Here is a 25,533-nt window from a genome sequence, read left to right as displayed (position 1 = left end):
GTTGAGGCAGGATCCAAATGTTTTCTCCAGTAAGGCAACCACAGATATAAACTGTTGTGTTGTTCTACATCATAGCTATGGATTGCTGTGGTGGAGAAAGATAATTCACATCCCTTGCCAACCTCACCTTTCACTCCGATTTAAATTGTCACCCCCTCAGCTGGGCTGCAGCAAACTACAAACTGCACAGAGCAGTACAACCCTTCTGTGATGGATCTGATTAATCCTTCCTCAGCCCCCATTCCTCCTTGGACAGCCTTCCTCTGCAGGAAAAGGACCATACCACAAACCATTATCAATCCTAGTGATGCATGAGGTGCCAAATGCTTCCTGTGCCATCCACAGCACAAAGCAGCAGCCTCCTGTTCCACGGGGCATGTGAGGAGGGGGAGCTGTAACAGGGGGGCTCCATGGGCACCACACTCTCAACTGAGGCCACCCCAGCTTCAGGTGCCCCAGGTATAAGAATACAAGAGGAAATGAGAGTTCCTCTGTGACATAAAACTTTTCACCACAGAAGGGGATAATGGGGAGGGGAAAAAAAGAGCTCATTTTCCTTTCTGAAGAGTTTCTGCTTCATTTATTGTTTTATAGTATCAGAATCTAACACTAACACGGAAAGAACCTGATCATGTCACAGGCTTCATTAGCAAATAATTTATATTGGCCAGAGCATTGTCTAACTTAAGACTATACTAAAGCATTTTATCATTGTTTTGGCAAAAATAAGTCATTTGTCCCTTATTTATTATTTGTATTACAATGGCACCCAGACACCCACTAAAGAAAATCTTCATGAGGCCAGATGCTCTGGAAATGCAGATCAGAACTGTCCTTACTCTAGAGAGCTTACAATCTAAGAAAGCTTTGCAGATGTTTGCATCAGCAGGTATTTTTATGCCTTGCAAGGTTCAGAATTATCAGGGCAGATCCACAGAAGTTAAATATCAAGATAAATATTCAGATCTGGTGACCAATTTTCCATATGTGCCACTTCAGTCACCAAGTCAAATGCTGTCATCAATTTTAATCTTCTCTTTAGCATGGTAGATGAGTCACTGAAAGGCTGATGAACAGAGCTACAACCAAATTCTCAACAAACTCCAAAGAACTTGGGTGACACAGACCTTAAATGCTCAACTCACTCTACTCCAGGTAGGGTAATTTTCAGAAGCTACTAAATCACTGTTTTCAAGTCAACCCCAGTGCTACAGGATAGGTTTCCAGACCCTGGCACACCACACAAACACATTCATTATGCTCTGAAAAATTCTGAGGGTTTAAACCTCTAGGTAATGACATGTATTGTGATGTAAGAAGGAAAAACAATTACAGTAGTAGGTGGCAGCCGGTGTTTTGGCTGAAGTTATGAATCTATGTGGAATATTTCTGTAGATGTTCCTCATGGTCATCTTCCCCATGCTGCTGTTGATAATGCTGGTACAATTTGGATCCCCAGGCTCCCCCCATCCCTTCTACTGCTGGAAAGTGTCCGTTGGACATATTGAGTATAATGGAGGTCAAGGATTTAATGTAATTTTTGGCCAGCGTGAGGGTCTCTATTTTGGAAAGTTTGTTCTCAGCTCTCACGTGAGGGATCACCTCCCGCAAGGCCTGGAACGCGTTGTTGAGCTTGTGCATTCTCTGCCTCTCGCGCTCGTTGCTTTCCAGTCTCCTCAGAAGCCTGTCCTTACTGCTCCAAGGACGCTTGCCTCTGGCTGTGGGGATCTTGCTGCTCTCCTTGTTTCCCCCATTCCTCCTTTCTTGGCGTCGCAAGCATTTCCCCAGTTCCTTTTTTCTCACTGCCGGCTCTTCGGAAAATGCTTCTTTGTCAACAGCTTGCCTTTGCTTCTTTCCTTTGGTTTTAGTCTTCATGTTTTGTTGGATGGACTGGTATTAATTAGCAGTGTGCTGTAAAAACATAACACCAATGTTCAGCTGGGAGTAGAGCTTGCAGAGGAAGCAGGGGGCAAGTGAATGGAACCAGTGGAACAAAGACGCAGTGAACCACCTACTAGTGAAAAACAGATGCCTCTGCTTTCTCAGAAACAGGCCTCATAGCAGAGAGATTTTTCCTTTATCACTGTACATAAGAGAAAATGGTCTCCAAGTTGATCCAGTCTTTCTGTAGAGAAGTGAACCACAACTCAAAAAATATGCACAGTATGACAGTCAGTTAGGTTTGGTAACATTGCCTCTGTTGTTTGATCTCATATGCTGCTGTTGTCTCCCAGCTCCTCACTACCCCACGTTATAATAAAACCATGCACCACTTCATTGTGCATATGCTGGCTTATGGGGGGGTATTAGACTGACCCTCAGGCTCGTATTCAAAGTAATTTCTCCTTGACTCCTGGTAATTGTTTTTTGTAGGCACAGGTTTCCACTGTGCGAGGAGTCCACTAGAGGGAAACATGGCACACTCTCAGGGAGAAGCTCCGAGCCAGCCACGTGTTTTCAGCTGCAGCATTTCTGTGTTCTGGGCTAGTCCCCACCACACACACAAAAAAAGCACTTCCCTCTTCCAGCAACAATCCGATAAAGGCAGGGCTTAATTGCAGTTACTGCCCCAGATCAACAGCAGCAGAGCAGGCTTTCCAAGTTATCCAGAAAGACACAGCAATGTTCCTTCCTCTGCATTAATGACAGCACTGATATTTTATTCCCCCCCAGCCCAGATTCTGTGCCCACACTACACCTGAAGACAACAGCATCACAGCAACCCTGCCTATAACACCAGTGATCAACATTACTAAGAGACATTCCCAAAATATGTTTCTTCCATGGTCTTCCAGTTCATGTAGTCATAAAAAGGTTTGGTCAAAACAAAATATATTTTATGCCAATACTATTATGTAGGAGCAGCCTGAGAGTTGGTTGAGCCAATAAAAAATGAAAGAAAAAGAAGAACCAAAAACTAACCCCAGCTGCAAGACTGTCCCAGCACAAGACATAAACCTTAGCTGGAGCAGGTGGTGGCAGTTCCCAGCTGTGCTGTGGTAAACACCACCTCCTGTCTCATTTCTCATTATTTAGAGCCATGCTCAGCTGCTCGGCTTGCACAGTGACTCAGTTCTCTGCCTGTGAGGGCATTCTGGCCATCCCCAGGTTCCCTACTACCAAAGACACCAGGAATTCACAAAGCAGCTGGGTTAGGGCAGCACCCAGGTGATGACAGCTGAAAGACAGCACCAAGCAGCTTGTGTTGTGGGAGCCTAAAAAAATGCTGGAGACACAGAGGTACTTTCTGTGAGAAAACGGGTCCAAAGGCAAGCACTGGGCTTGTTCTGGACCCTTTGTGTAACTCACTTGGCAGAAAAGGGGCAGCTACAGGACAGCACAGAGGCAAGGGAGCTTCCCTGCCGAAGCACAGGAAGCACTGCTGGGGAGAGCTGCTGTTTGGAAGAAAACAGACCACAGGACTTGGTGAAGAGGGGGTTCATGGAGGCAGCCAGGAGAGAAAGCTGGAAGAAGATCCAAGAGAAAGGAAGCTTCAGCTAACTGAGAGAGCAAAGTAGTCTGTAAACTGCAGGCTAGGCAAAAGCAAATGGGTTATCATGGGATAAACAAGGTGCTGAGCTTTTCTTTCAGACTGCCACTGCTGTTACCTGGAGAAGCAACCTTACAGAGCCCCAGCTCAGCTGCTGGGAGCCCCAGAGAGGTGGTATGAGTGTGCAAGGAGCAAACAGATTGTGGGGGGATCAGCAGCAACAGATTGGAGTGGTCAAGAGAAACCAAAGAGAGAGCAGCCAAATACCAACACATTTAACACCCTCTGCAGCCGTCTACCAGGGCTGGCAACCATCCTCTGTGACTTACCACTCTACCAGCTGCTGAGAAGGTGCCTGGGGCCCAAGGGGCAACGCGGCAGAGCCCAGGGGAAGCCAGGAACAGCAGCAGGGGCTGTGGGGGCAACAGGGAGCGAACGCTGCGTGTCCTTTGACCGAGCCCGGGTCTGTCAGCAGGAGCCTGCGAGGGGCCCAGGCCCTGCCCCTGGCCCGAGGAGCCCCGGGCAGGCGCTGCCCCGAGCCCGCAGGCAGAGGCGGCCGGAGCTGCCGGCGCTGCCCCGGACACGTCGCTTTAGCGGCGGGGGCGGGCCCGGCGGGCGGGCGGGGGCGAGCTCCGGGTCCCTCCGCGGCACGGGCCGGGCCCGCACCCGGGCACCCACCGAGGGGCCGGGCACGGCCCACTGCGCCCTGTTCAAGGCTCCCGTCCGGTGTTCGGGGTGCCACAGGGCACTCAGGCACGGGGAGGCAGCACTCGGCAGCGCTGCGGCAGCGTGGGTGTCCCTGACACTGAGCCAGGCACGGCTCTGTCACCACAGGAGGGGTCGGCCCAGTACCTCCTTCAGCAGGTGGAGTGTCCCCGGCTGGAGGAGGACAAAGTCTGTCTCAGCTCTGTTGTGCAAGTTGTCACAGCACCCCTGTGACACAGACCCCCAGACACAGCACTGCCCTCCCTTTGAGAACTTGCTGCTCATAAAGATTCCAACTTCTCAAATTCTTTGATAATAAGCTCTATATAAGGTGACCAGTTTAGTGCCATGGGATCTTTTACATCTGTTCTCATTAATGACCATTGCCTTGGTCAAATTTCAGCCCAGTAGTTATATTTTACCTAATGAAGTTAAGTCATCTTGATATCAGTTTCTCATTCCCAGGTCACAGCAGGTGCCAGCACTCAACAGCTGCGATGTGAGGTGGGGGCTTCCACAAGCGCCTCCATCCACACTGCCCGGGCTGCCCTGGGCCATCCCACCCCTCCCGGATAGCAGGGAAAATCAGCACTCTCCTCCTGCCCCACCGAGTGCCCAGCCTGAAACAGCCTCAGTATCTCAGCAAAGGAGCTCCCTTTACACACCAGTACTACACTTATTTACTGGAGATTTTTGGTCCATTCAGCACATGCACTTAGATTGAAAAAACCCAAGCAAAAGCAAGTCTTCTAGAAAGAAATTCAATGAACACCAAGAAAACATCATTAACCTGTTTTCTGAATTTATAAATTCCAAATCCCCATTCTTCCCACAGATCTTTAATTCTATGATTTAAAGCAATATTCAGTATCCAGAATTACACTATTTCGGTTTTAATTATTGCTTCTCTACTGACTGTGTACACACTTTACCTGACATTTTCACAAGGGTGATGATACTGGAAGAAATGAAAGGTGACTACACTATTTACCATGGACTCATCTGCTGGGACTGTGGCTTTGAGCTTTTGGAACTTTCTCAACCTCAGGACACTAATAAACTTATCTTACACTGGAACTACACTGCTGGCATCTGTTTAAAAATGAACAAACAGACAAAGAGATTATAAATATATAACTGTATTTTATTTTTAATATTAAATATTTTTAAATTACAAGCAGTTTCTTGAATCACACTATGCATGATAATCAATATACAGTAGAAATTACAATTTAAAAATGTACACAATTTAAAGACATTTTGACCTGAAATTTCATTAACTATGATATATTGCCATAAACCTCATACCTGTATTAAATTACAATAGGAAAACCTCATACCTATGATTTTGTTACATAGTTTCTCATTTACAAATAGAATTAAACATTATATATACACACACACATCAGTACCATTTATCATTTAAGTTACACCTACATCTGTGCAAGTTCAAACAATTTCATAAACAAAACTAACTGTAAGTCATATTCAAGTTTCTGAAAAACAGGCTGCTGGTATTACAAATACTTATTTTCAATAAGTTTATATGATGTTTGACTCTCCTCTAGATTTCTTCCCATTTTGTACCAAAACCATTAACATACAAGGATATTTGTGTATGACTTAAAGCTGAAGTAATTTTGTACACTCCATTCTTATTTAAGGCTATTTCTTATAAGGCTAATGTACTTGGATTCCACCTTTCACCAGCTCCAACACAAATAGCCAAGTCACTGACACCTGACAATGCTGACATTTTAGGATAGTGCTTAATTGTAAAAACAAGTCTTTCTACCAACCAGCCTCCTCATGAAAGATTGAGTATTACATAAAAATCTGCTAAAAATACTGATAAAAAGAATGAGGCTTAAATGGCTTTCATTAGTGCATCAACAAGGATATGAAAAAAAATGTTAAATCTCCTAATTTCCAGGAAAATAGCAATTTCCATAAATGCAGTTATACACAGTGTATCTGCAGCTGGGGGATTTGGGAGAGTACAGGTGTTCCCACTGAAACTGGACACTCTTGTTGCTCTCTTGGCTTCTCACTACAGATCCTAATGTTTAAACAAACTTCTTTAGGTGGGAAAAATCAGATCTTTTAGACACCTTTAGTAGCCAAATTGAGACAATGCCTTCATTATTCAAACAATTCAGGTATTCTACTAGAGAAGGAATTAAGCTGTAACCAGTCCTCATAATAAACCATTGAAAATAGATACATGTACTTCTAAAACGGAGACCAGGCTTAAGTAGCTAGTGCAAGAAATTACACAGAGTGTAATGAATGATTTGGAACAAATCCCCTCATTATAATGTAACATGTTGGAATTATTGATTCATCTTCATTGTGCCACTTGACTGCCAGGCAGATATTTAAGTATTGCTAGTAGTTGATCAGATCTTTAAGTATAATTTTTTACCCCAAAAGACAGTTTATATTATTGCAATCCAGCCTACTGGATTACTGAAATTAAAATTCATGTTTAAGTGATGCGAGTTAACTTTAAATATTTCTTTCTCTTCATTGTACAGCTAAAAAGGACATAACCTTGCTTAATATCATACACATCTAGTTTTGGAAAAAAATGCTCCTTTGGCAATTCATTAGCAATGAGTCCATTTGGACAAAGGAGTAAACTTTCACTTCCTGTATAATATTTTCTTCAAACCTGGGTAAAGAATAAAAATCTTAGATCTCCATCAAGCAAAGGAAATTCCTGATGTGCAAGATAAACATCTGATTTTCCAGAATTACAAGAAACAAAATGCACAAGCAAATTACAACATTCTGGAGCATAAGCTTTTATTTAACCCAGGACTATATTTTAAATCAAATGATTCAAAATTAAGGCTGAACTCCAGGTCTGACAGGTTTTTCACCACGCAAGGCAGACAAGCCCACATGTTCTTTGCAGACCATTATAGAGTTTAATTCTCACCATAGTAAGAATGAAAGACAGATGAGATACCCTAAATCTAGCTGTATCAAGGAGTTCAATGTTGGAATTATGGAATTTCTAGGCAATAATTTGTGCACAAAGTCTATTACCAACATTTTAAAATATTTTCAGTAGCGCACAGCTTCCTTAAACCCTCTACAGTACTGTAAGCCTGTATTAAGAACTACTTGACTTTGCCTTCTAAAAAATGTTTTGGGAAAGGTCCTTAGGAAAATTCAGTTCTTCACTTCATACTGAAGAACAGTTCTGACTAACTCCGAACCTGAGTGCCTCATTAGAAAAAGATATCTCAACAATTCATTGGCAACTTCAAACAACATGATAACTAAATCATTCCCTTTTAATCAGTATGGAAGCCATTCTGGTTTAAGGGCTAAATAACATTGGAAAAAAGTAGTTAACATATTCCTGTCATTTTTAAAACATACTTAGAAACCAAAATTAACACAGAGGTATTAAAAAAAAAAAAAAAAAAAAAAATCACACATCTGAAAATATCTAGTCCTCCCATCTTCAAATAATGAAAATTCTCTGGTGACTGGATCTGGACACAGAGCACTTGGACCACCATTATCTCAAGCCCTGCCAAAGCAGCCACTAAAATACAAAGTACTTTGTATCCCAGTACATTTGCATTTTAGTACAGGTAAACAAATACAAAGCCAGGTAAACTGTTCCTATCAGTGTTCCCTACAGATCTGCAACTGCGTAAGGCATTCCAAGAAGTCAGGGATTTGTTTCTCAGCTGAACTCAGTTTGGAGTAATAACTAAGGATATCTTTTTCCGAGCAGTTTAAATGATTAACTCAGCTAAATGCATGGTAAAGCAGGAAGGTTAAGCCCCCACACTGTATTCTCTTCCCTACAGGCTTCAGAGCAAACCTATTGTACTGCACCCTTTGTTCAGGATGCACCATGGAGCTCTGCAGACATCTTAAATGGATCTGGCCCTATAACAGGTGCAAAACTGGGCATTAACCACTAATCAGAATCTTAATTGTCATAACATCACCAAGAGGTAGATTTACCACAGGCCTCTGAACGGAGCCTCGATCTGCAGGCAGCAGAAGAGTGAGCTTCAAAATTCACAGAATGTACAACCAAAGGGCCAAGTGTACCCAAATCCAGTCTATTGAAATTAGTCTTTTTATAAGATTCATAAATTCCAGAGTTTTGTACAGCCAATTTTTCCTCCTCTTTCTCCAAGGCAGAAATTGTAGTAAAAACTGGAAGGCCCTTAACTGTGATATAGTCAGATGCTATTACAGTTTAAGCAGTCAGTAGGATCATATGTAGGAATTAAGAGACATTATCTCTTTCATCTAAAAATTCCAGAGTATATCATATATTCTTTTCCAGTTTCCTATAAAACATGAACACGAACAACCATTCTATAACCATTATCATTTTAGAAATGGTACTGAATATAAGATTTCAGCAAGTCTAACGTGATACTCAGAAGTTATGTACGTTTTACAAGTACCGTGCATAGCAAAGGCTACAAAAAGGACAAATTAAACTGGATAACTGGGCCAATTCAACTTGTCTTATTTTCCTTGAAAGATTTAAGATTTTGATTCTGTACATCATCAGGAAATAAAGGAAGAATAATCCATAGTGCAATTGTAATAAGCAAAGTAATATGTAGTGATATCTTTTTGAATAAATATGGCTCACTACTGATCAACTACCATTCATACAGTTCCATCAACACAGCCACCTGTTGCACAGGACAGTTATACACAATTCTACAACAGGTGTACGTTCAAATAGATAATGAACTACATGGAAAAATATAAAAAGAATATTATACAATCTCATACATAAACCAGACTGTAGTGTAATTGCTTTACTTGTTTAAGTTATCTGAAAAATACTTCAAGTACTTGAAAACAGCGGCAGAATCGTCTTTCAATGAAAAGCAAAATTGCACTGATTTAAAAATACATTACAAAGTTAAGTACACATTCAAATTAATGTCCTGATTTAACATTGCTTTCAGTGTTCACTTTCATTTCTCAGTACTTCTTGATTACCTGTGTTACTCCAGGAGGATCCAGAGTTTAGATAAAGAAGTTTCAAACACAAAGCCTGTGTGTTTTATGTATGGAGTCCGAGCAAGTTTAAATTGATTTAATCTTTTTCTCCATCTTCACTGCTTCCTATTAGTAGAGGAAAGGTCATAAGATACAGTGAGATTCATCTGCACAACCCCCACTTCTTCTTTGCAAGACTCTTGCTATTCTGCTGTTTTGCACTTCTAAGTTTTGGTTAATTTTTCCCTACACTTTCAACTACTGTAAACATTTGGTTCATTTATTCATAGACATCTGCTTCAATCACACAGTTCAATGTCACTTCTTAGGACACATAAGGCAATGTAGGATCTCCAAAATATTCTCTCTTATCTGTAAGTTACTAAGCAGCAAACACTATCTAATCAATAAGCAAAATACAAGAACAATACAACTCCATATAGCACTGATTACGTATTTATAGACATTGACCATTAGCAAGGCTCTGCAATCAGTAATATTTATTTTTAATAATGCAGTGTGTTATCAAGATTAATAATATGCCAGACAGATTCAAGTCTGCTTATTTTTGCTTCTCTTAACCTCAAAAATGTATCAAAGGTTAAAAAAGCTTTTTGTTACTCACAAGAAGGCCTGTTAATAAATACTGCTAGTACTCAGTTATTGCTCTGAATGGATTGTTTGGCTCTCCTAACAGAAGCTATCCTATTCACAGCTCTAGAAAACATGCTGCAATTCTGGACAGAATGTCAAGAATGCACTGTCTAAAAAGCAATATGAAAAGAAACTAAACTGTAAAATGAGCTTACACAATAATGGCAGAAACATTACGTTCCTGGCATCCTCATCCTGTGCAATGAAAACACAATTGTGACTTGAGACAGAGCAATAACCAGGATTAGTAACTGCCACAGTGTGGCAGGTGTAACAGCAGTGCTTCAGGATTGCAGAGGTTTCATTTATCCATATACAGCACTAGGGGTTTGTAACATTAGAACTGAGCTTGTCCTGTAAATGTTCCATAGGCTGTTCAACCACAGTTTTGTAGCAACTTGGATGCAAATAAACTCAATCTCCATGGAAAACTATGTCTTAAGTGAAACACAAGACCAGACAAACTTTTATGGTTTTAAAAATGTACTTCTATATTTGGTATTTAAAATACAACAAGACTCGTTGTATCTGCTAGTTTTATCTTTACATAACAATTTTAATTTGTATCCTTAAAGTAGTTATTATAACTAAATCACTTACCTCCTTGTTCTATATCCGAATCTGTAAGGTGTGTAAGAGAAAAGCTTGCCATGTTTGCAGGAGAGATGGAGAATCTGGAATAAGGGGATGAATGTGACCAGTTCTGATCAAGAGTCCGGGAAGGTGGAGGTGGAGAGAAGTACTTTGATGGCTGAAGGGGTGGTTTAGAACCAATGAGACTATTAGCTGCCTTGGATATAAAGGATGGCTCTGGAGAAGAGAAGTCATCGTCCCACTCAAAACCCCCACCTTGGGGAGAAAAAAAAAAAAACAAAAAAACAAAAAAAAAGAAAAAGGAAGAAAAAAGCAGCATTACAGTAATGTCATGTAAGGTCACCCAGAGCTGTACAAGTAGACTGGAAGATTGCATTAACCCCAAACAAAACCTGCAGCCCTGGGCAGGGTTCTAGCCCAGGGAAACACAAAGATTTGCCACCCACAGTTTGGTTGCCTTTCAGGATACCTTGGACACATCAATACATAAACAACCACTATCACATCCCAGCTTTGCTCCTCAGGAACAAGGGAATCTGAGCCCAGATGCAGTGTCTGCTTAGGACACAAAACTGAAGCCAACGTCGTCCAGTGAATTTACAGATCACATATAGTTTAATGACTTCTCATAAAAGGCTGTGCATAAAATTGTCTTGGCCCCTGCTGTGTATAAATATATTCATGCACCTTCTTCATCAGTTGAGCTTTCTGAATTTGCAAATCTGTTTAAGTAACCAGGACTGGAAGATGGAACAGGAGAGCTGCCAGCACCTTCCCCGTTCACGTCTATCCCACGGCTTCCCAGCTCCTTCGTTGGTGTTTCCTACGGCAAACAAAATCACTTATTTAACTCTTTTTACACACAATGTCTCCATGCCTTCAGATGCCAGCACCCACAAATACACTCTCCCATCCAGCCATCAAGTCAAATGTGGAATTAGAAGGTCTGTAAACTGTTACAACTACACCAGAAGACTTTGAGTTACAGATTAAGCACATACACGTACTTCTAAAGAAAGGTGCACCAAATCTATGCTAAAATGCATGCAGGAAATGACTATTTAAATATTATTTACCATATTAAATGGTTTCATATTTCTAAGAACAAAGCTAAAATATCTTCCAATTGAAAACAGTTCCCATATCAGCTTAACATGGGGTAAGGGTTTCTTTTCCTCTTTAATAAAGCCTTATCCCATCTCCCAACATTTTTTTTTAATCCCCTAATCATGTTCAGGATAAAGAGACAGACTTTGTACAGCCGCTATTGGAAGCGGCCTACATTTTATCAGTCATTGTAATAAAAACTAAAGAGTTCAACAACTAAGAGCAGTTTAAACACAGCTGATTTTTTCTTTCCCCTTTGGACAAAAGGATTACTATTCTACAGGCTGCCTAAACACAAATAAATCACCTATGTTTTCTGTTCCAAAACACAGTTAACTCTAATATTTATGTGCGTCATCATAAGCAACATTTCCAAAGCTTGACAATGTGACTGTTCTCTTAAACTCACTGGACTAGTTTAGTCACCATAATGCTAAAATACAATCCCCTCTGTATCCAGTTACAGAAGTTAAAAATTGATAAAGCTGATAGGGAAACAAAAGTAACCTTGAATTTTATAAGCCGATCAGTATTTCACTGAACATGAATCCCATTGGAGTAATAAAAATTAGCATTACCATCTAAATACTGTTCTCATCTTTGATTATGATCTTAGTTAAATTTAGTGCTAACTAACACACGATTCAGAGTTAGGTTTTTTGGTTAATTATTGGCTTTTTTTGCTTTCTTCCTTTCTTTTATAAAGGTATCTTAAACTCAACATCTTCAAACACATTAAACAGATACGCTGCTTCTAGAAAGTTACAACAATATTCTGTCAAAATAAGATAATTAAATCTTATAAACAGCAGAAAAACCTAACTAAAAACCATGTTGCATTCAGCATGTGCAGTCAAGGGTCCAACAGCAATGGAGACTCAGGATTTGACAACCAAAGCAAAACCCTCCTTCACTTCAGATTAGTGCTGCTATTCTGCCAGCAGCACAAAACTGCACTACCCAAGTCAAAAAGTTCTTTTTTCTTTATATATAAGTATTATTCTTTTACATATATGTATTCATGTATAGCCTTAATATATAAAGGCAAAATAACCCACATCACGAACCAGCTTTAACCCTGCCGCAACAAGAAAGGTACTCTTGTAACGAGGTTTTCCCAAATATTAAGCAATTTATTCAATTACTCCTTGTTTAAAGAAAAACAAAAATAGCAAGCCAACAAAAACTTTACTTAATAATAAAAAAAAAGGTGTACCTGATCAAACAAATAGACTGTCACATCATCAAAGAATGTTACAGCCTTTTTCTCATCTTTCCAAAGTTCAGGTTGCCTTTCATTAAGGGGTTTTGGAAGTTTCAACAAGCTTCTCAAATGTTTTCCATCATCCTTGTCAGTAATTATCTCAGGTACCTGATGAACAGTTTCATCTTCACTGTCAGAACTCAGACTATGCATATGAAAAGTCCTCATGTCATCCTCAGAATCACTGTTTTCATCTTCCTCATCTGCATCATCGCCATCTTCTAAATCCAGCATTCCAGACACGCTGAGTTTGCCAAGGTATTTTCCTTCGATATCTGGCTCTTTCAGTTTTTGTCCTTCCATGTGATAGAAGGACTTCTCACTGTTACTCAGATCTAAAGCCATGTTGTGCACAGGCTTTAAGTCTCTGTGTGAAAGAAGCTCTGAAGTGTTAGTGCCAACACAAGAAACACTTTTATGAGAAGTCTCAGATAGTTTTATTTCATCCCTCAGGTTACCTTCCATCACTATTTCCAGGGAAGACAGAGTTGACTCAGCCCACTCATCAGGACACCCCTGCATCCTTTCATCCATCTCTTGGATCTCTAAATTGTGGTTTAGTTCTAGTTTTCCATTTTGATTATCATCATCCTGGTGATTCCTCACATCACACGTTTGCTGTCTCTCTTCAAAACCATAAACCTCTTCAGTGTGATTCTCTCTGTTGGAGGAAACAACACACACAGTCTCTCTGGACAGATTTACAGACTCTTCTGGTTTTTTATCTGGCTCAGAATCATTATCAGAGAAATAGGCAGAGTCTCTATATGAGTTTTGACTTCCACTCAGAAAAACCACTGGGGTTATCTCAAAATTGCTGTTCACTGCATCCAAACAAGCTGCTGCTTCTGACACAATGATGACTGGATTAGAAGGCAAAGCACTGACACTGTTCTCGCTCACAACACACAGAGCAGTATCCACACTGGAAGCGTCCTCAACAGGGACATGGGAAGTCCATTCTGGAGATTCCAGGTTTTCTGTTTCATAGCCACTGTCAGCAGGTTTATCTGGTGGCAAAAGTTTCTGAGGACTTTGAGCCTGTAAAGATTCTAAAACCTCATTTACATCTAAAGAATCCAAAGAATCAGGTGTCTCTAAGGCTTGTTCTACAGTTTGTATAGGAGATGGGCTGTCTTCCAAAAGACTGTCCTGACTTGTACAATCTGAAGCAGCAACAGAAATTAAGGTCACCTCTTCTGGAACATCCTTACAGTTCTCAAAATGATTTGATGTTTCTTGTATTTCCTCCAATAAACATTCATTTTTTTTTAATACAGGAGAACTATCTTGCAAGTTTCTTTTCCTATCTTCCTGATCACTACATTTTTCTCTATTAAAAGTTATTTCATCAGACTTGAAAAGCTTTCCCTGTTTCATCTGTGCATCACACTCATCTGTTTCAACAGCAACACTGTAATATGGACTATTTCCAACATCATTATTTTTGGCATTGTAAGATAGCTCTTCTTGACAGAGAACATTGGTGTTACAGGACATGACTTCATTCACTTCTACATTTAGAAGTTTCCCTTCATCCTTCAAAATAGGAAGATTTTCACATTTATCACATGACTTATGTGCTGTGGGTGGACTAGAGGATGCCTGCATCTCTACAGGAGTCTGAGACTGAGAACTGGGATCTTTATTCATTGTCACTGGGTTAAAATTTTCATCTTTCACTGTTCTAAGACTTTCGTGTATTAAAGAAAAGACCTGTGCATTTTCAGCCAGCACAGGCTCAGGCTCTACAGAGTTTCTTTTTGAGGTTTCTAATATACTTTTTAGAACATCATCTGAGTTTTGCCCAAAATCACTGCTGGTTTTTTTAGGCAATAATCCTGTTAATAAATTTTTCTCTTGAAGAAATAAGAAGTTATCAGAAAGCTCTTCTAAAGTTACCAGGTCCGACTGGTTAGAGATATTTTCAGATAAGGAAACTGCTTCATTTTCAGAAGCATGACTAGAATGCTCCTTCCCAGAACAGCCTACTGCCTTTCTAGCATCTGTGTTTGAGTCCAAAACAGCTGGTTTAAAGTCTTTAGGAGAATCATTTGTTTCAGCAAACCCAAGTATTTTTCTGTTTGTCAGTTCTTCTGATCTATCAATGTCATTAAATATACTCTGGAAAGGACTTTCTGGACTACTAGTAGCAGGCAAAAATTCCTCTTTAGGATCTGTATTGTAGTGGAAGAAGTCCCCATCGGTACTAGATTCTTCAACATCAAGATCCCTGAGAACCGTGAAATGAGAACTTTTTTCTTGTACAGCTTCTTGATGATCAACTTCTGTTGTTAATACAACTGATTGGTTATCAAAATTCATGCTGCAGCCACTTCCTTTTTCCTCTAACTGAATATAGTAGTCATTTCCAACAGAAAGTTTGTGTGCATCAAACACAGGTAACACCCCAGGGACAGCCAGTGATGCCTCTTGACCACTTCCATCCTGTGCTCCCGGTCCTTGCTCTGAAAGTGACCTCTCAAAAACCTCCACTGGATAGAAAATACTTGTGTAGGTCATGGCTTCATCAGGATTCACATGACTACATTCATCAAAGTGATCATGTTTAGCTGCCTCCCAGATGTATTCAAAGCTCAGACCATGGCTTGTTTCAGTTACAGTCAGAACCTCCTCCAGCTCATGGCCAAGTCTATCTCCTGTGAAGTGATCCAAGATTGGGAATGCAGAATTACTTGCTTCTCTATTTGAGGTGTTTGGTTTCAGAGCATTCCACTGCTGTTCAAAATCTATCTCCGAGTCCCTTTGGCTTTGCATGCGGAGGTAAGTTAAAAGTCTGTGCACTTCTTCTGCCGTTGGTCTCTTCTCTGGAGGCAGCCAACAGAACTGCAGAACTTCATACCTATACAAATAAAAACATGTTTCAATAGGTTTCACACTGAAAAGGAATTTATAGAATTCAGACACCTAACAAGCCTCAGAGTACCAATGTCACTGGCAGGAACTTCCACCTACAGCAAGTCCTTTTACTCCCTTTATCTAGAATTTGTTTCCTGGAAGCACGTTTCCACGTAGCAATTTCAATGTATTTAAGAGAACTGAGTCATTTGAGAAACTTCTTCAGCAGCTTTAGGAATAAATAGAAATATTTAAAGTTTACCATCTATCAGAGTATGGCTGCTCCAGACGTGGCTTGAAGGGTTTAACCTGCTTCTCCTTGATGACATGGGTCAGGACTTCCCTGTCAGAGAAGTCCGAGTAAGGCCGAGCACCATTCTCAAACAGCTCCCATAACGTCACACCCAGCGCCCTGGAAAAGAGCAGCAAATGACTGAGCATTCTCAGAACTGTCCTGGAGATGCTTTTCTAAGAAAGTAAGGATATGCAAATCATAACTGGCAAGGAGAAATAAATACCACTCCCCATTGTCTCTAGAATAACTTCAGAAGTTAACTCATTTTGACAGAATGCTAACAGCCCGAAGAGTAAAATTGCTTGAAGGCAACAACAATTAAGGCAACAAAATATAGGGGGTCTCAAATTATTTGATCATGAAAAAAAATCCCACATATAATAAAATACTATCTTTTCAACAGTTTTTAAATAAAAAAATATTGTTATAGTGTATAGAAATGAGATTAAAAAACCTTATGGTTCATTCAACAGAAGAAAAAAGCTTTCATGAGAAATTGCAGTTATAGGTCAAACTGCTAGAAAACTTGTCTTTGTTCCAGTGTTCATAGAATTCCTTATTTTCAAGCTGCAGTGGTCAAAAGCTGCCTCTGCTCAGTGCTGCAGCTGTACTCTATCCAACACTAATCGCATTTTCAGTTATTACAGTCAATGCTAATCTTGGGGGAATCTTTCTGTGCTCAAAATGCAAAGTAACTGACTCTGCATGTAGAATAATTTAGATTGGAAGGGGTGTCTGGAATCATCTAGTCCAAACCTATTCAAAGCAGCTCTGCATAAGAGGCACTAAAATACAAGCTGGAAAGCTTAAGACCCTGGCTGCTTGCAGTCCAGATGAACACTATGAGCTGAGGAAGCCTCCTTGGAGGATGGAAGCAAATTAGTATTTACATAATTTCTATCTATCCCACCTGCTTTCTGCAACCCTACTTTTAAAACACCAAAGCCTAGTTTACTATTTAATATCCTTAGAATATAAAACCAGGAATTAACTACAATGTTTTCAGAAATGTTAGCCTAATCCACAATTTCCATTATCCAAATTTCTTGGGGCTTGAGAACTGAAGTGGAACTTGGCAATTTCAAAAACGTTCATCTTCAAGAGTTTCACCAGCCATTGTCTATCAGCTCTTTGGCAACACAAACCATCAGTTAATTGCTCTCAAATGCTGCAGCAAGAACACAGCATTTTAATTAAAATGCCACTGTTCTACCAACTGAACTTAATCGGGCTCTAGTGGGATCAACTTTTTATGTCACCCACAGCTACTTAATCTTGGAAAATTCATTTACCATTTCTTTCCTTTATGAACATCTGAAGGTATTTTTATTAGTATAAACACCTATTATTCTGCTAAACATTTTTGTTTGCTCCAACTTTCTCTCAACAGATTTCTAAGAATCTTTCCAAAGCAGGATATAGTGTCAGGTTTACAGAGATTAACCTACTGTACATCTGATGCATCAGGCCAATTTAAATATTATTTATTCCTTCATGTAACACTTGAAAATATGTTCACAAATCTCTCATTGAAATTATTTTAAAGACTTCTACGTACCATATGTTACTGTATTTATTTTGCTCTGCTGATAACAGTCTGTCTTGAAAACTTGTTACTAACTCAGGTGCAGTCCAACGTAGAGGAACAAGTTTCTTCTCATCTGTCTCAATATAATCTTCCTGAATTATTGATTAAAATGAAAAAACCAAAATCAGAAAAAGGCTGAACATGCATTGGATCAACTTTCAGACAGTGACAGTCCTTTCCTTTATATGTTTTTATGTGAAGCCTATGCAAAAAATTAGAATTAAAAAAAATAATCCCATTTTCCCCAAGTAGCAGAGAATAATGCTATGGAGGAAAGTCATTCACTGGTCACTGCACAGCCGAAACTTGAATGCAAATTTCTTGTTTAAGGTTTGGTACTTACAAAATGTTTTAATTAATGTCTTTAATTTTTCTTTTTCTTGATATACTTTAATATTTTAAATAGTTTCCTTAAGAAATTTGAGCCTTTCTTTCAAATTTGTCCTTAAAAGACATTAAAATAAATTTGTTCATATTCTAGGACTACTGTAAATAGGACCAAAAAAAGGTAGATTTACCAGAAGCTTCCAGAAGCATAAACACTACTCATCTCTAGAAAGACCATCTATTCTGGTACATGAATTTGCTGCAGTTATTTGCCAGTAATACTCTGAAAGTTCATTATTCAAATAAAGGACAATCTAGTATCAGTTTACAACTTTCAGGCATGCTTGTTGTAACCTTGAGCCCTGAATCCCTTAAAAAAGTGGTCCATGACTAGATTAACTTACCTTATACCTGCTGAATCCTATACCATAATCTCCTACTTTGACATTTAAATCAGATGTAAGGAAGCAATTCCGTAAGGCCAAGTCACTGAAAATGCAAACAAATAAACAGTGAGACAAACCAGGAGGTCTTCAAGGCAAATTAAGACAAATGGGCTAGTAGAAGTGACAATTCTTAGAACAGTCAGGTCACAGTTTAAAGTATCAACTGAAAAATCAAGAATACTATTTTTTAAAAACTTAGAATCTAAAAATCAAGGACTTATGCACAGTTACAGATCATAGCTGCAAGTAACAGGAGCACAAAACAGTGTTAATGATTCAGCATCCACTCCAGATATACTTCAGCAATCCCATGTGCATGAGCTGTAGGCTGATCCCTAAATCCTACTGAAGGCTGAGGCAAGCTGCGTGCAAGAAAGGTGTGCTCCTGGAGTTCCCTTCCTGATTCTCTTCAGAGGAAATCAAACCAATCCATGCACTCCGAAAGACCAACTCATGCAGTGCAAACCCAGGCAAAGGAACTGGGGAGACTGATTTCTGAAGTGCAATTGTGATCTAAACCAAATATTAAGTTTTCTTGTTGCTTACATTTTTAGTAAGTTTTAGAACCTACATGTGCCAACAATTAATTCTGTATCTCACTGGAATACTGCGGACACTACAGTTCTATACAAACACTCATCACTTCCAGAAAAAACAAACACCAACAGGGTTTCTCCTTAGAGATGACTTATTGGACAAGATTTGTTTTGTGGCCAAAAGTCTGATTTCCCTCAGGCACTCCCACTGCTTCAAAAGAGGATCAGTTTAGAGTCACAGAACCAAGCAGACACAGCATTCTGGAATCCAAAGAAATCTAAACACAGTGACAAGGCAATCACATTTAAGGATTTCATACAAAAACCCTGGACTATTATGCTGTCCTGTACAAAAAAGATCAAGCTGCAGGCACTTCTCTAGAGCAGTGGTGTAGACTCTTAAGCATTCAAACTACAAACAGCATTTACATGCAGTTATTTCATTCTGCTCATAATCCTCTCATGGAGATTACGTGGGCTGTTCACATGCTACAGTGATGTCACCCCTCTTCACACCTATCATTGCATGGCTTGCATTCTAATTGTCCCAAGCAAAATCTATCAGCAATTCAGATTAAGTTTGAATATTAGTTCACAGTATGATACTAAGCTACCAGTAATATCTTACATCTACAGTTAAGTTCCTTAAGCAACAAACCCATACATTACACGTGAGCCAGAACTACAGTCAGTCTTTGGAAAAGACCCACAGAAAAAGTATTTCATAGAAGTCCTCTACTAAACAAATCACAAAGCTCGTGAATAGACACAGAATTTGCTTCCAGTTTCTACCATAAACCAGACCACAACTAGTCACAAACCAGCAGTGCTGCTGTAATAGCACCAAGAAGCAGTTTTAGGAAACCCATCATGCAAACTCAGAAATTTATGCACGTTTAATGAAGCTGGAACTGTGGCTGCGACAGCAGAGAGCTCGGCAGACTAATTGCTCAAATATTCCACTTCTCAGTTTCACAGAAGGGGACCAGGCAATTAAGTGCCCTGAAAGAACTCTACCTTTGCTTCTGTTGGCTTAAAAAACAGTCTCTGAAGTACAAATTGTCTGAAAGCCACAGCTTGCCTGCTACAAAGAAAGATGATGATGTTTTCCTTTCCAGAGTCATTGAACTACACAGGTCAGAAACACATCTATAACCTTCAAGTATGTCCCAGAGCTTGCCAAATTGTTTTATACTATTTAAATAAATATCCTGGAAGAGAAAAATTGTTGGCTGCTTGAATTTACCACTAACAACAAAATCACTGATGCTGGAGCTTTACCACTTACTCTGACAGCATCAGGATAGTGTTGCTAGAAGTAAACATTACAATGAGAATCCTGCAGATCCACAGAATAATTATTTACCAAGTTTATCTGTGTTTCACTGAAAATGTACTGTTAAATTTAATACCTACAGAGCCATGCTGCTGCAAGACAAGAAACTGGTCCCTCAGTTAGACAGGTACAACTGGTATTACTTTCAAGTCATCTGAAATTGTTAAATGGGTTAAAAGAATAGCTCTGCTCATCAGCCACCAGCTGAGTCCAGGCTTTGGGGTTTTTTCAGGGTTTTGCTGCTGCTTTACACCTGCACCTTTTAAGACTTAGGTTTGAGAGTTCATTTCTCCCTGAACTAAAGGTCTTTGCCTTCCCTAAGCAGCAAGATGTGCATTGATAAGCTCCAACACAAGCTCCTGACTTGCTGAAAGGGTGATGCAAGTGCTGGTCCATTTCAGTCAGATTTTCCCTCTAAACTCAGCTTCCCCCTTACTACATTAGAAAGGCTTTTTTTTTCCATTTTTAGTAACAAAGGTAACAGGTTACCAAAGAGAAGTTCTAAATTGCTATAATCTGATAAAAAAAAATCACAGTAGGTAAGATTCATCCTAACTGAATGTTAACCTCCCTCCCTCCACAATAAACAAAACAAATTTGATTTGGCCAAGAATTAATCAAACAACTACATCTGGATTGGCTTGGCAGCAGGTTGTGTTCTGTGGGCTGCAAACTCAAAGAGCAGGTGATCAGCTTTCAGGCAGGTGGAGCTGGAACACCACACCACTGCAGCTCAGTTAGCACCTTCATTAGCATCACACCTTCATGCCTCAGGGTATGTCACAGTTAGACAGAAGTTTGTGCAAACAGTCTTCAACAGCCATGGATTTTAATGCAAATACTCAAATGAATTTCAGAGTGCATCTTGACTGAGTGGGATTTCTCTGGGAGCCTACCTGTGCACAAAGTTGTGTTTGTGCATCACAGCAAGGCCAGCGGCGATCTCGCACGCCATTCTCTGCAGCAGCATTATCTGAGACTCTCCTTTAATGTGCTCCTGCTCATTGCAGATGTAAGTTTTCAGGTCACCCTGTAAAAGAAGTTGAGGATATTTGTTAGCCTTATATGTTGGTTGAATCTGAGAAATTCGTTTTTAATAAAGATCCAGCCGACCACATTACTTATTTACCACATTTATGCTCAATAAAGTTCCTCAAGTTTCCAATCTCCATAAAGGGTCATATAAAAGTCATCTAAGGCCTATGGTATTGTCCTTAAGGGTTTTTAATCTAATCATTTAGTAATTAACATCCTAGATCAGACTGCCACATGAAACCTGTCACGAATGAGTAACTTCCACTAAAAAAACCCAGAGTTTGCTGAGCCTCTGCTTTTAAATGAGATGAGTTGTCAAGTGCTCCAAATCAGCAAAAGCTGGCTGTCTGGAATTTGTAAGGGGATGGAAGGGAGAGACTACAGAAGAGAGTTTCAGACATTGCCAGCTCCCAGAGCTTTCTATATAAAAAGCATGGTAATACACCCCATTCCAGTCAGAGAATTCTGATGATGGCAGCAGTTTTACAGAACCCAGGCAATGCTGAGCAATAGACATGTAATTAATGAGCACACAGAAGCACTCCATAAATTACTAAAATAAGAACAGCTTTGAAATAGAGGAAAATAATTGAATACTGTCCAAACATTTGGGAAAAGGAAAACTTATGTAGTAAGAGAATCCAAGCCAGGCAAAAGAACAAGTTTCTCATACCATTGTTGTTCCTCTTCTCACAGTTTGGCTTTTAACCCAGCAGTCCTGTATTTTTGTTATTTAAAATATAGACTTTCCAAAAGGGTAGCAAATTATTTCAAAGACATTTCTGTATTGAGACTGCACAACATACATCACAACTTGTTTCACCAGCATAACACTCTGGGCTCTATGTCCATTTTCTTCCTAAATCTTGGGCCAGGAAGCTCTTGCCAGAGCAGAGTTCCGAACAATTAGGAAAGGAACAGCGTTTGTAACACACACAGGTTCCAAACGGCAGAGTCCAATACAAGCCCTGAACACCCAGCTGAGCTGACTGTAGGTGGCAGCAAGAGCTCGAAAAAAGTCAAACTCCCTAAAATTGTCATTCATTAAAACAGCAGCTGCTTGCTTAGGGCTTGTCCCAGGTGGATTAAGTTCCTAGGATGCCTGAAATGCACCCAGGAATTACTTTTTAATTTTTAAATGCATTAGTAACAGCAGTACTGTGTGACATCCCTTATTTCATAAATTATTCATGTAGGCACATATTTTTGTAGGAAAAACAATTTTTATTAAATCCAGCACCTTGAAACACACTGGTTATATGTTCCCATTCTGGTCTAATTAAGGCTACAATCAAGGTTAAAAATATAAAATAGGTACTTTTGGTATTGCTTTAAAAGGAAATTGCTTGTACCAAACTGGGGTGAACCAATGGTCACACTCAGGTGCTGAACTGCCCTTCAGAAGAACCTGGACAAGCTGAAGAATGTTTCAACAGAGACCTTATGAAATTCCAGAAAGACAAATGCAAACTCTCACACCCAGGAAGGAAAAAACCCCTTGCAACAGCACAAAGTGAACAGTGGCCAGCTGGGCAGCAGCTCTGCAGGAAGGGACCTGGGGATCCTGGTGGGCAGCAAGCTCCACATAAGCCCTGTGTGCCCTGGGAGCAGACGGGGAGCAGCCTCCTGGGCTGCACAAACTGGGCCAGAGCCAGGGGAGGTCTCACCACCTTCTCAGCACTTGTCAGACCACTTCAGATCCTGTGTTCAGAACTGGCTGCCCCAGAACACAACAAACTGGAGCAAGGTCAGGAAAGAGCCACCGTGACAGGGGTCAGAGCATTTCACCATGAGGAGAGGCTCAGGGAACCAGGCTCATTCAGCCTGGAGAAAGAAAGACTTCAGCATAATAACTGTCCAGTATTAAGTTATTAAAGACTAAGCCAGGCTCCTACCCGTGGAGCAGGGATGGAGGATGAGAGAGAACAGGCATGAGCTGAAACATGGAAATTTCAGACTGAGTGTAAGGAAAACAGTTCTACACATAAAGACATCAGCAGAAGTGCAGGCTGATCAGAAAGAACATGCAGTTTCCATCCCTGGACGTTTTCAAGATTCAACTGGACAAAGTCCTGAGAAATCTAGTCTGGCCTCAGGATGATACTGCTTTGAGTGGGAGGCTGCAGACCTCCTGAGCTCCTTGCTAGCCTGAATTATCCTATGATGCCTCCCTGCCTAAAAGCAGACAGTAGCAACACAGCAACATTATCCCTGCACTATTTCAAGAGCCACAAAATGGCCCTTTATTGACAGACTTTTTAACACAGTAAATATCAAAGGTTATATATATCTGAATAAATGCAGTTCTGCAAAATTCACTGCAGAGACATCTAAATATAAAAGGCTCAATAATCATGCTTGAGGAAGGCTCTGCTTTCTCTCCAACCTCCTCTGCCACTCTGCCTTTTCCCTCCTCTCCTGGGACACCATGAAGAACTAAATTTTGCCTTTCTTCCTATCCTTTTCAGTTCAGTCATTTTTGTAAGTAAGTCTTAATATGATTTTTCTCTGTAATAGCCAGAAGCTGGGGGCACACTTACAGTCAGTACTCTTTGTCAGCTTTTTGTTTGTGCAAATTCCACACTGAGTTCATCTGAACACCCAAACAGATGACTGACATGACTTTTTAACCAGAAGGCACTGATGGTTTTAAAACTGATGACAGTTTTGAAAATGTGAAGAGGTTACCAAATTACATCTACACATTCTACCAAGTTGTCATAAACTGACAAATCCCCCCCTTTATTTTTAAACCACACACCACTGATAAGTCTGCTCCTTGGCTCATATCCATACTGACCATGATCATGAAATAGATTCACTGAACTCTTTGATTATGAAGTTTTCATCACAAAGACTCTTCTTTTGATTAGAACATGTTTTCAAGGGGCCGTAATTAAAAAAAGAACCAATCACTGCAAGCAGGCACCCTTCCCTAACAGCAGCATCCCTGAAGTAAGCCACAGAGCATTCCAGGCAAATCAGCATCCTGCTGATCTCATCTGCCCAGGGAATTGCAAGACTTGAAGAATTTCAGTAAGAATTTGATAGGCAAATCAGCCTCACAATATACATGCAACTTCCACATTTGAATAACTTTCCTTTTACTCATAAATTATGTCAATCTGTTAGAGGATTTGCTGTGCTGACAAAATGCTGGCCACACAGGGTTGAGTAATACATTAAAGTTAATAAGACAGCTACCACTATTTTTAACCTGGCATCATTCTGCAATGTTTAACAGTGAACAGTTAACTATTCCTAGCAGACTGCACCAACATACTATGCAACTAATATGGGGAAAGGGGTTGTGAGACCTTTTAGAGCATTTCTTTTTATATTTACTGTTTTCTAAATAATTTTAACACAGGCGAAGCATAGAATTTAACAGCTTAAATCACTTACGTGAGACTGACCTCTCTTGCTTCTTTCCCAGCTCTGCAAAGCAAGGGATACAGAGCAACCTGGACTACATTATGAAATAGACTAAATGTTAGGCAAAACAGTTATTGCACATGCAACCAGCAATCTTGTGTAACAGAAATATATCAGGAGTTTCTGTGGCCAAGAAAACAAGTAAGCCAGCCTGCCTGACATTCAGCATTGCCACCCTGACAGCTCTGGTTTCTCTGCACTACAGTTTCCAGTGCCTCTGATCAAGACCTTTCAATGCCAAGGAGCCTGGGAACTGATAATCCAACAGGGCTGCCTGAGCAGCCAAGACAAGGTCAACTGGCCCTAAAAAGGCTACAAATCCAAGCAAGAGAAGTAGCAAAAGGAGGACATGCTGTGATAGGCTATGAGTTTGAAGGAGTGTGAATAAAACAACCACTGTACCCTCCAGACCATCAATGCGTCAGCAGAATAGATGCATTTTTTGTTACTTAATATGCCAAATTTGTAAAACAAGGTCAACACTGCCAAATGAGCCTCAAAAGAACTTGTCACCTGAAGATATTAAAACTTCCTATCCAACACAGCTGACATATTTGCCATCTTTTTTCAGAACTATTGAATTCTTAAACACACACGTACCAGGGACTAAAACAAGTTCACTTTGCTGGATATACACAGACACCACCACACAAGGGAAAGAGCTCTAGCTCAGCATTAAACCACTGGTAGCAGAACAGGACCATGTTCCTCATCCTTCCCATTTGAGCAATAGTCACCACAGACACTGGAACCTTTAGTCAACCACTTTAAGTTCCACCTGCCCTTATGTTTTTTCTGATGAAGAATCACTCCTGTGTGTGCATTTCCATGCACCCCAATTCACCCAATTTCAGGAAAAAA

The 25,533-nt window shown here is 40.1% G+C and overlaps 2 protein-coding genes across 4 annotated transcripts in view; both read right to left on the bottom strand.

The window, feature by feature from the left end:
* Positions 1-557: 557 nt before the first annotated feature.
* BHLHA15 (basic helix-loop-helix family member a15) lies at positions 558-5,282 on the bottom strand. 3 transcript variants are annotated; one of them, XM_019281541.3, is made up of 3 exons: positions 3,820-4,063; positions 2,016-2,125; positions 558-1,911 (listed from the first exon to the last, which is right to left on the bottom strand). In XM_019281541.3, exon 3 carries the CDS (start codon positions 1,873-1,875, stop codon positions 1,375-1,377), a length of 501 nt encoding a protein of 166 aa, XP_019137086.1. In that variant the 5' UTR covers positions 1,876-1,911; positions 2,016-2,125; positions 3,820-4,063; the 3' UTR covers positions 558-1,374. The 3 variants fall into 3 exon arrangements, with proteins under 3 accessions (XP_019137086.1, XP_039416254.1, XP_010390745.1); XM_039560320.1 differs by lacking the exons at positions 2,016-2,125; positions 3,820-4,063 and adding an exon at positions 5,187-5,282; XM_010392443.4 differs by lacking the exon at positions 2,016-2,125.
* A 36-nt stretch (positions 5,283-5,318) lies between these two features.
* LMTK2 (lemur tyrosine kinase 2) overlaps positions 5,319-25,533 on the bottom strand; it is a 41,410-nt gene continuing 21,195 nt past the window's right edge. The window contains exons 7-14 of the mRNA XM_039560317.1: positions 21,099-21,232; positions 18,289-18,373; positions 17,528-17,649; positions 15,937-16,086; positions 12,768-15,678; positions 11,132-11,267; positions 10,451-10,699; positions 5,319-9,322 (exon numbers count right to left, since the gene is read on the bottom strand). Of these exons, the coding sequence (XP_039416251.1) occupies positions 9,294-9,322; positions 10,451-10,699; positions 11,132-11,267; positions 12,768-15,678; positions 15,937-16,086; positions 17,528-17,649; positions 18,289-18,373; positions 21,099-21,232 (3,816 nt within the window). The 3' untranslated portion in view covers positions 5,319-9,293. The remainder of the gene's footprint in view (positions 9,323-10,450; positions 10,700-11,131; positions 11,268-12,767; positions 15,679-15,936; positions 16,087-17,527; positions 17,650-18,288; positions 18,374-21,098; positions 21,233-25,533) is intronic.

This window comes from Corvus cornix, chromosome 14 (genome assembly GCF_000738735.6).
Source record: "Corvus cornix cornix isolate S_Up_H32 chromosome 14, ASM73873v5, whole genome shotgun sequence".
NCBI classification, from domain to species: domain Eukaryota; kingdom Metazoa; phylum Chordata; class Aves; order Passeriformes; family Corvidae; genus Corvus; species Corvus cornix.
Note: the sequence above shows the minus strand (reverse complement) of the source record. Positions and strands in the feature narration are given on the sequence as shown.

Coding starts and splice junctions, on each gene's coding strand:
- BHLHA15 (XM_039560320.1), bottom strand. CDS start 1,875: ATGAAGACTAAAACCAAAGGAAAGAAGCAAAGGCAAGCTGTTGACAAA.